Below are 12,030 nucleotides of genomic sequence, written 5' to 3'. Positions count from 1 at the left end.
TAGAAATATTTCGTGAAATTGATTGCAATATAGTTCCAAAACTTATTATAATAACTGTTTTTGTAGAAAAAGTGATAAAAAGTAAGTTTTTAATCTGCATTTATAACATTTACCTTAAAAATTTATTATTATTCTTATGATATCATCTAAACATATGTATTGCGAAATTTTCTGTCTGATATAGTGCCAAATTAATTTGATGAAATTTTTCTTTAAAATGTTTCAATGTCTAAACATTAAAATTTTTTTATATTTAGCTCTCTGAATTTTTTACTTTTTAATAAACGAATAATAAACTTTTTTCCAAGAATTCTTATTAGAATTGTTTACTTGTAAAGAATCTTATCAATATACATATCAATTTCTATCAGTAAATAATGATTTTAAAAATTGCAAGGTGTAGTTGTATCACAAATGTTCTAAAGTAATAGCATATAGTAAATGATCGCAAAATGTATTAAGAAATGGTAGATAACCGCAAACGACCGCGAAAACTCTCAGTTCTCAGTTGCTGCATTCGTTTATCGTCCTCTGCATCATTCTAGTCTATTGTAGCTCATCTCGCGATGATGATAAATACATAAATAAACGTGCATGTGACACGAAGTTTATGATGTGATGTTTTACATAAGCACCATAGATCGCAGGAAGCACCATAGATCGCCAGAAGACATTCTGCGGTCTTATGATCGTGTCTCAAATTTATATTGTAGTCTATATTACTTCTCGTTGCAAGAAATTGTAGCCATGGTCGTGAAGAAGAAGAGTGCGTGCGTGTCTGCTGACATCTCGAATGCATACTGTATGAATCATCATCGATCTTACTGTGTACTAATTTATCTCGTTTCTCCGTTACGAGTGCGAAATCTTATTGGTGCAAGTATTTATATAGAGTAGACATTCAGGTTGAATGGAAAAATCGATACTCAGACTATTCTAGCAATTGAAAAAAGCAATGATATGACAGAAATTTTGAAAGCAAAAGAAATTTGTGAAAAAATTTAAGATGAAGTCTGAACTTTAATTTTTGCGAGACGGACAGTAAACAATTTCTAATATTTTGTCAATTATTTAAAAAGAAATAGATGTTTGTTTATATTTCTATTTAGTAAGATTAGAAAAAACTTTTAACACCAAATTTTCTGATAGTTTTCTTGAAATGAATGAATACATATTTTTATAAATTTTTAGTAGATTAATATTTTAACATTATGTAGAATTTAATTTTATGTGCCATATTTTAATTTTATGATCCATATATTTTTAAATTTTTATATCATACGGACACAAAGAATAAGCAAAATGCTTCTTCAGAAAGTAACATTTTTTTCATTTGACACAGAAATGATGAAAAATAAGAATGAGTCAAAGCTGTATAGCTTGAAAAATCTGTTAGAAAATTGGTTAATTCATCATGTTTTCAAATAGTTACGTGAAGAATATTTCCGTGCAAATCGAAGAAATATTTGCTTTAAAATCTCCAGTACGGGATTGTTATTTCTCTAGCATACTTAGCATGTTATGCATATATATTGCTTATTAATGTATCAAAGCAACAGATAAATATATAAAATGCAAAGATGCCTCAATTGTTACATACGCGTAATATTCGAAGCACAAAATAAAGCTTAAAAATGAAATGAATCTTCTATTATTAATATATTCGAATGTATAATTATCTATCGAATTACCTTATTAGCTCGCTAAAATACGATATTTCTTTGTCGTTTTTCACTTTTCCTTTTATCGCTTCATTGAAGCAATCGCGTTGGTTATTTATTTTTTAGCAACACTTATGAGAATTAGCTTGCTGTTACAACATAAAAGTGATGCGTAAGTGGAAAGAGAATTAAATACGATGAAATTATTGATAGCACGTTTTCATGCCAGGCATAGTCGCAGTGCACGAACGTTATTGTACTCCGGGGAAATTGAATGCGATGGTCGCCGAGAAAATAGGATACGGTTAGAAAACTCGTTACACGACATACAAAAAGACACCTTACAAAATATTGCATGTAAACCGTGAATTTGGTCAGAATAAGACAGTAAAAATTAGTGGAAATGAGATTTAATCGAATTTCTATTTAGCTTATTCCGTTAGTTATAATGAAATTATATATAGTAATTATAGAAAGATGAGATATTTTTTACGTAATGTGACATTATCTACGAATGTTTTTGTCAATCCATTCAGTTTTGAAAATAAACAAAAAAAAAGATCGAAATTGAAAGAAAATTTTGTCGCATATTAGTATTTTGATATTGTTTCAGACTGTATGCGACCAAGCGAATTATTGTGAATTCTCAGCTCTGGAAGTACGCATGCAGTGAATTTCATAGCCGACGAGCGATATTATAGCGCGATCTTATCGTCGTTTCATAACGCGGATTAACTCGAACGTATCTCGTCGCATAATACGGACGCATTAGCGCCATAAATTATGTCTTTCGATTATTCCAGTTTATGCTTACATGTACAATGAATAGTATCATCTAATTTACGTCCGCTGCTAATTATCTTTCCTCATCCTTCTCAATTCTCAGTTTCAGATCTTTTAAAACGCCTATAAGTATTATTAGGAAGATTATTTTTTCAATCCATGATTATGTTTCAAGTCCAAATCGACGCACAATCTATACAACTGATAATTGTATTTGTATATTCATATATATGAATATTATTAAACACTAAGGCGTATTTATAGTCAATTTTTATATTTGAGACTGTCTTAAGTAAAGTCTTAAGATATCATAAGCCAATTAAAATATATTAGCATCTTAAGACATTATACTTAAGATGATCCTGAAATAAGAATCATGGATACCAAAAATGGTGGACTTTCTTCTCTCTTATTTGTGTTTAAATACTTTTTTCGTCTATTTCTTAATATTGTCTGTTAGAAAGAATTTTTATCTTCTAAGACTCAGTAAGAAATATCGTTCACGCGCAATTTAAATTGTATATTGGAAAATTCAGAATTGACAACTTCATTTTAAATAACAAATTTCTTAATGCAAATGTTAAAAAACGATCGTTAAAAAAATACGATCACTTGACGAAAACTTGGCGGATAGATAATCCTGATGATCTTCTTCAGATGTCTTAATTGATCTCACAGCTTTCTAGCGATTGTTCTTCCGTTTCGTAAGTGCGAAATCGAGCGTAGCCGTTGGTGAATTGAGCTCTAGCCGGAAGCATTTACGTCCGTTGAAGTTCAAATGAGAAAATTCACCCATTGCCTCCCCATCGATTCTCGAGTTCGATTATCGACGAGCGTTCGTCCGAGGACCGGAATAGAGAAGTCAAGGGAAAAAGCACCGGAACGCGTAGGACGAGGATGCGAGAATTCCGGTTCTTTATGAAAACTACTTAGCCAAACGATAGGATCTTGTAGAGTCGCTTCAAGTAATTTTCGCCAGGCTTTAATGGAAGAACCGGTGCTGGCTACAGGTAAGGATGCCTTATCGACCTGTTCGTAGAAGCCTAATGACTTTATCGCCCCACTGTTGTCGATATCTTTCAATGTGCGTTAAAAAAATGCAATAATAAAATTATTGCTTTTTCGTAATCTCTTTATCATATATTTTAATCATTCTACCCAATTAGTATTATTATTGTAGTACATTATAACGTGTAATTAATATTTTAATGACACGCGTTGCGATATTACTTACTCCATTTAAAGAATTTAATCTGTGCGCTTTGCGACAAAAATATCTTATAAACTATATTGATTTTTCTATAGCTTTACCTTAATACTTTTATATGCAGAATAATTAAAGGAATCATACTGTACAAAAAATAATATGATTTCATTCAAAAAAATTATTATAACTTTCATATTACCTTAAAAAACTATTAATTAAAAACTTTTTAAAAATTGATTTTACTTTATTTACACTACTTTTATTTATGCAAAAAATAACTCTTGAACGTTTTTCTTCCATATTTTTCGAGATATTAGGATCATTATGTTTGAAATTGTTTACTTTTTATTGGAAACAATTTTTATCTACAATATGATATAACTTATTCCGCTTATAGGAAATTGAACGGAGCAGCATGCTTCGACGAAAAAAATTGTATCTGCCACGTTCGTTATTATCTCTTCACATTTCAATGTGACGTGACATTCAATCTCTGAATAAATTCTCAGTGACGGATTTCAACTCCAATTTTTTAATTTCCAGCGATACGTGATAAAATACGCATTATACAATATTTGTGTGTGTGAATGTAGAAAAAGTATTAAATCAGTATTAATGTCTAATGTTTTATATTCGCGAAAAAGCTAGCGGGGAAACAATTTAATTATGAAATGTGTCTGCAATAAAATATCCTTTCAGTCTTACTAACTGTGTTATGGAATTGTGTGTGAAACCATTCCTGCTATATCATACTCGAAAATTTATCAGAATGTATGTTTGCGAGCGATGGTGAGCAAGCATATTTGACTGCAAGCTTCCAAAGCACATTATGATTCTTCCTTGCACGCGCGAGCAAGTTATAAATCTTTAATGCTGTCAACGCGATGGCGATTTACTTCCGCTCACTTCCTGCTAGAGGTTTCGTGAAGTTTATTAAGCTCGTTTATACTCGCATTTGCAGGCATAAGTTTTTCTTCTCGCCATAAACTTGCAGGCATGCCTCGCTCTTTACCTAGTTCTTTTTGATTTAAAAATTTTTGTCATGTCGAGAGAGCAAAGATGATAATACTTTCGAAGTGTCACATGTACCAAGTGGCTCTGCATTGATAATTCTCGAATATACGAATATAACGATGATTTATTAGCAAAACACGTGGCATAGTTGCGGAATGGATTCATGAACTTACTATTCAAGAAAATGCACGCTTTGTATATATGTCTTGGATAAAAATAGAAGAAAAAATAGTCGTGAAATTGCAAGCTCACGTTTTTACTACGCATTATTTTGTAGAATTCTTATTAAAAAAAAATACTAGGAATTTTAAGGCGCTTTTCGTACCGTAAATGATTTACGTTAGCGCGAAGATATTGTGCTCCATTTTGCACACAGAAAGATGATAGTTTTCCTGAAATATTTATAAATTTAATTAGAACGGATCTGAAAATAATTGTTGGACTATTAAAATTATTATGCAAGACACTTAAACTGATTGCTAGTATAAAATGTCAAAATGCGAAGTGTTTTTTTTATAACATTGTTTATCATACTTGAGATTACTAACATTTTATTTTTAGATCAGTATCTAATTAAATTTGTAAATCAGAAAAATCGAATTTCCATGTAAAGCTTTAAATTCGTTTAATTTTCATAAATTGCATAAAATAGGAAGAATGTTTTATTTGCAAAAGCAATGAATCATAAATTATCGAAATTATGAATAATTCATGTGCGTTACAAAATTTATTATATTTGCAAGTAAAGCACTTGTCGAAAAGTGCAAATCTTTCACAACGGCTGAGTTAACGTTGCATGCGCAAATCACATGTCACGCTGTTACCGCCTCTCGGAATACGAAAGCGGCTGGCATTTACGGTTCCATCGTTTCTAGCACGGTGTTTGCCGAAGATATCTTGATCGTTATCGAGTATTCGCTCCCGTAACCTTTTCCTTTCACCGTATCTCCCGATGCCACCGAGGATTACATTAATCTGTTCGCTTTGTACACACCCTGTATGTTCATAAAATTTGCGATCAATGAAACTTTTTGCGGAAGTTGTTACGACACTCGCCAGCAGTTAGTGAAATGATGGCTTCACTATATACGTAGTGTGACAATAAAGTTTGGTGAATGTTATGAGAAAATAAACACTAAATTAATGTATAAATGACCTTCATTATTCTTCAAAGTAATCCTCCCTAGAGACAATACATACTTCTGATAACGTTTATACAGCTTGCAGAAACTCTATATGAAAAGTCTTATCTTTGGATGACTTCGTTTTAACTATTGTTGTCACACAGTTCTAAATGCCCAAAATGTAAATCGAGTTCCTTTCGCCATTTCTTTAATTTAGAGAATAAAAAGAAGTCTGTGGGAGCAAGATTGAGAGAATAAAAAAAGTGATTCGAAGTGATAATGCAACGTTTTGTTTGATTCAAGAACTGTCATACACATTTTGAATCAGAACTATGTGTCAACAAGACTTACGGTGATATCCAAGGATGACTTTTCATGGAATTTCCGCAAGCTGTACAAACATTGACAGATGTATTGTCTCTAAGGGAGATTATTTGAGATAATAAAGATTATTATTTGTATTAATTGAATGATATTTATTTATTTTCTCATGATATTTTTTTGTTTCATTGCCACTTTATTGCCACATATGTATCTGCATATTATTTATTGCACATGCTGGTGCCAGGAGCCAGGATGTTCTTTCTAATCCCGACAAAGAACCGAGTAAATGCAATGTAACGATTGTACGTTGCATTGTAGACTGGATCGACTGGATCGAAGATCATGCGCGCGAGATGTAGACGTGATAAAATTTATAATCATATCTGCTTTTGACGGCTGGTTTTTAGCGCGACGTTAGGTGACTTGCATTTTAATCGAAAACGATGCACGAGAAGGATACGTAATACGAGAAACTCGCGCGTATCCCGCAGGGATGGCTGATCCGCACAGTCATTTGGGTTTAGCGAACCCACGGACCCGAGCTCAATACATTGAGAATTCTCACGTATATTAAAAATTATATATTTACATTCATATTTCCAAGTTTTTACGAGCGATAATGCAGTAAATATTAAAAGAAAAGTAAATAGCTATGATACGACTTAATTTAAGAAGAATAGGAATAAGAATAAAAAACGTACATTTAAGAGAGAAAGATAATGATAATAAAAATTAAAATTCATGTTTTATTTTACTTTTTTATTTTTTAACTCGAAGAAGCTCATACGTAATGTATCTATATTGATTGCGCAATTATTTTTAACAAGCTTCATTTTCGCGAGGTAATAGTTTTCGCGCGGGCGAGTACTCGTTTTCCGAATGGATTATTGATAGCTTGCGGTTGTTACTCAATATTGAGATAATTACTGCATAAAATTGCATGTACAAGTCAATTAAGTATTAAATCTGAATAATGTTACAAAACTTTAAAAAATTAGATAGTTACTAAGATCAACAATTTTAATATAGTTGTGAAATTGTTTTTTGCTTTGAAATTTGATTAAATACAATTGAAAAAATATATTTCGTAAATTAACAAATATTTTTATAAAAATAATGACTATTTCAAACGACGCAGCAATACGGCAATGTTTGTATAAAAAATCATATATTGTGTGTGTGTTATTACATGGAAAACTAATTACTTTTTAACTAATGGATTAACTTTTATCTCGTCGAGAATTAACGTGATACATGTCTTTATTACTGTTATAATTGAAATATTTCTAAATTAGACATATATATATATATATGTGTGTTTGAAAGAAACGAATTAATTTTTTAACCACGCGGAAAGAATTGAAAAATTTGAAAATAATCTTGTTGATTCAAAATAATTATTAAAATAATTAAGTTAGCGTTTAAGCTAATTGCCAAAATATCAAGTTTTTTACAGCATTGCTTATTATTCTTGAATTTCTTATATAATTATTTTAATAATCTAAAATTATTTTTAAATTTGTATCTAGCTACATTTTTAAAGATATTTCAGCAAAATCATTTTTTCCGTATCATCTATTAATTCTAGCCATTTGTATTTCTATTGTTATTACACATCCACTTTCGAATGCACTGTGCGAGTGACAGATATTTCAATTATAGTGCTTTCCAAACACGAGGAAGATTATTGTTTCGAACACGAATACGCTATATCCTCTATATTTTCTTCATGGTCTGGAAAAGTTTCTGCTATTCAAGATGCCAGAGTCTTCGTCCTTCGGGGACGTCTTACTTTCTTTCGGTCTCTCATTCGTCTTATATATGTGAACGCTCACGTCCCATCTTGACAAGCCTGCTCGCTTTATCGCCCTCGCTTCATTCTCGCTGACGTCATAGGAAATTGCGGACAAAGTTTCCCCTGAGGCGGTGGCCTCACAGAGAAATTTAACCAATTAGATCGATGAAAAACTTTCCTATCGCAAGGCTTAACCGGTGAGCAAACAATCTCAAGTCCTTCTCTGCTTTTAGCGTCATGGACACGTGTATATGTGCATGCGTGCTCTGAACGGATGGTATGATACGCACGGCCCGAAGTCGAAGCTTGGCATCCCACGCACGGACACGTCTGTTCTACACTCACGCGAACACCCCGGGAATACTTAATGAATTCTATACTGATGAAGACGCGGTGCACGATGAAGATTCGATCTCTACGCGGACTCTGTAATTCCAAACCGCGCGTGCATCTACCCGCTACAGCGAAGTGTAATCAAGCGATAGAAAGTTTTGGACAAGTTCTGCGGTCCGCGTAGCGGAAGAAGCTAAAAACAATTCTCTATATGCGCCAAAAATCGTCGCCTGGAACTGATTTCCAGCTGCCGCTCTTGACAACTCCGTTGAATATAATGCGCGAGAGAATACGAAATTATTATTGTTTTGCAAGTTGTCTGAAACGTGAAATCGTGAAATAAAGTTTGACTGTTAATTCTTGCAAATATTATGAGTAATTCTTGTAATTTCGAAGGTGTGTTTAACATACATGATATTATAGGAAATAATGTCTTCGGAGGTTTCTTATAAAAATATAACTTTTTCTTAATATTCAAGAATGTAGCTCATGTGTATTTATCTAAAATTTTTGTTGAATTAAATACAAAATTAATTTCATTATTTAATTGGATGGATGGACATGAGTAAAATAAAAATTTTTACACGAATAGTTGAACTAATTGACAGCTTACTAGCGAAGTAAGCATGTATGCATAGTATACATCATACAATATTTGTGCACGAATGCTTTGTATGAATTAATGATATGCATAATATACCGTAAATTACCGATTGAAAACAGCATCACTGCGTATTATATAACTTGATTTGAAAAAAATATTTTCAGATTTAAGAATGTCCAATGCAAAAATAAAAAAGAGATAGAATAAGATAGATTAAATTCTTAATTATAAATTTTATAAAATAGCAAAATGGATTTTTAATTACAATTTTCGTTTAAAATTATTGCGTAAAAAGAAATAATAATTTATCTTCAATATTTTATATAAATGTTTGGTCTAAGTAATGTAAAGTAATGCAAAATAATGTATTGTGAGAAATGTGATTTTCAGTTATAGTAACACATAATTAATTAATTATGAAACAATTAAGTTATACTATTATGCATGAGACGGTATATTAAATGATGGAGCCAATTGTGTTAATTATAACCCCGTGCATAAATAATTGAAAGTTAACAGATTCGATCGATATGTACTTACCGATTCTAATGACCGGCGGAAGCGACATGGCAGTAGTGATCGAAACGACGATTATGACAAATAACAGTGCCATTGTGTCCAACGTGAAAATAATTCGCACTTGGACGACTATGACATCGTTCGTGCAGATTTTCCGTAAGACAAAGTGCGATGAAGGAACGGAAAGGAAATCATAGATACGCGAAGTTGCTCCGATTTCACCGACACTTTAACACCAAACTATACATCTTCAGAAACTCGTTGCACATTGGATGAGATTCTTAGACGACCATCATCTTCCGTGCGGACTCGATCTGAAAAATAAAAAGAAAAAACTCGTATAACATCAAAGCAGATGATATTGGGCAAAACTATGAGATTGCATGATGATACTCATTTTAATTAAGAAAAAATTAGAATATAGAAAATATGAATAAAATTTAATAAATAAATTTCATTTTGTGACATTTAAAATATTATATTACCGCAACTTTTTTATTATACGATATAATAATAAAATACTTTTATTTTAATTATTTTTTAATTTTCAATTATACGCATATATAAAAGAAATATAATAAACTTTTTTTAATAAACTTTTTTTAATTTTTCGTCGTTACACAAGTATGCCTGCAAATCACACAACATTATTCATATTTGTTCATTGATATAGTTTTCTGGTCAAATGGACATCTACCGGGAAAACAATGCAGGCGTAAAATAACTGACCTCATAAAATCAGAACCTGAACAGACCAGCAAAATGCAATCTGCTGGAGGCCGTGCTTTTTCGCTGGTAAATTAATTGCTTAAATGGCTAGCACGGTTTTATATGGGATCGTTTGTTGAAAGTAACAACAGTAAGTTACGATTTATGAATTTCGTCCAAAATGAAAAATATAAGCTTGTACCGTTAGAAATGAAATTTGTTGAAATTCATTAGCTAAATAAGAATTTAAATATATTTACATATATTGTTTCTAATCACCTGTTTTCTTTTTTGCATTTCAAAAGAAAGTGTTATTTATAACTGCCTAAGAATAGTTAAAAGATAATTTAAAATTTATTTTATGTTTAGTTTATAATAATTTTATATTTAAAAGATTATTTTCTAATCTAAGTTAAGCATTTCAAGTATGTATAAAAAATATTAGGCCTTATTTCAAGCAATATAATCAAATTAAAGAAAAGGAATTAACAATATGCGATAGCATCACTTATATATAGCACGTAATAACTTTCTAAAAGAGAAATTAAAGGGCACTCTTCTTTTTAATATAATCTGTTTAGTATAATCAATGTTATGATTTAATGTAATCTGTGAACACATATCAACACTGTTGAAACATAGTTTAGTTTAGTTTAGTTTTACTTAGTTATATTTAATCTCGAAGATGGCGAGAAAAGGACTATGGTCTCTGAAGTGAAATCAGCAAGGGGCCCACGTCTCCATTCCCGGAGGTGCATTTTCCAGAGGAATAGATGGAAAAAAGAGAGTTCGACCTAGTAGATACGACCTCCATTACGTTGGTACCGGAGATACCAAGGGAACAAGAGAGTCCCTTTATTTCCGAAGCGATTCTGGAGTTTTTGGTTCTGCCACGATAATGTCTCCACGCCCGACTCTACCTCGACGTGCTGCATTGTATTGCACGACAGTCTCGTTCCCGTAACTTCGATCACGCTAACGCGACAGATAGAGTTCGTACTTAAAACTGTGTTACGAGAAAAATGTAGTTGAATCAAGCGCTTTCGCAGCAAGTAAACTCCCTCAATCTCAACATTCTGTGGAGCAAAATACAAGAAATACCGCAAAATAGCGACGTTATAATTTCTATCGTGAAATGTTTAACGATGGAATTTGCGAGCTCAACAATTTTATATTTCATGTTTGATATGTTTATTATTATTCTTTTTTCTTGATCTGAATGTATCTATATAGAGAAATGAATTTTGTTGAAGTATTTTAAAAATTTAGCTAGATACAAATCTGAAAATAATTTTGTTAGATCGTCAAAAAATTTTTAGGACATTCAATTGACATTCTAACAATCAGTTTGAATATCCGACCTAAAATTTTTTATGGTCTTACTCTAACAGAATTATATTCTATATCTATCTAAATCTACCTTTTTTGAATATTTTTGAATATTTCAGCAAAATCGTTCTCTTTGTGTAGGGAGTATTATTGACATAGTTATTATATATATATATATATATATATATATATATGATTATACATCAGCGCACAACTCTGATAATCTATATTAACTCTTAATACAAATAATTTGATCATTCCTGCGCATTTCTTTTCTTTGAAATACTAAGGGCACCATGTAATTAACTCAAACGACAAAATAAGCCATTATGTGTAGTAAAGGTTTGTATTAATCAATTACATACTCTATACTTAATTAGATAAACATTTGATTAGCAATTCGCTTATATTGTTCTCATTACTAAGCATATTTTAATCAAGGTAAAATTATTTATTTATAATTAAATACATATGTAAAAATTCTCTAATAATTTCTATGTACGTGTAAAAATGAGAATTGTGATAAAGATTAGCCCTGGAGCCTGGAGCCCTAAATAACCTATTATATGTAATAAAGGAAAATGTAATGTAATAATCGGAAAATCATTATGTAATAATCCATTATGTGT

At 31.3% G+C, this 12,030-nt stretch overlaps 1 protein-coding gene across 1 annotated transcript in view; it reads right to left on the bottom strand.

Annotated features, from left to right (window-relative positions):
• The window catches only part of LOC105626152 (glutamate receptor ionotropic, kainate 2-like), a 152,043-nt gene extending 142,585 nt beyond the window's left edge, over positions 1-9,458 (bottom strand). Inside the window, exon 1 of the mRNA XM_012207464.1 lies at positions 9,386-9,458. Within this exon, the coding sequence (XP_012062854.1) occupies positions 9,386-9,458 (73 nt within the window). The remainder of the gene's footprint in view (positions 1-9,385) is intronic.
• Between the last annotated feature and the right edge of the window lie 2,572 nt (positions 9,459-12,030).

This window comes from Atta cephalotes, assembly GCF_000143395.1.
Source record: "Atta cephalotes unplaced genomic scaffold scaffold00004, whole genome shotgun sequence".
In the NCBI taxonomy this organism is placed as follows: Eukaryota; Metazoa; Arthropoda; class Insecta; order Hymenoptera; family Formicidae; genus Atta; species Atta cephalotes.
The sequence above is the reverse complement of the archived record's forward strand: the minus strand, read 5'-3'. Positions and strand labels throughout refer to the sequence as shown.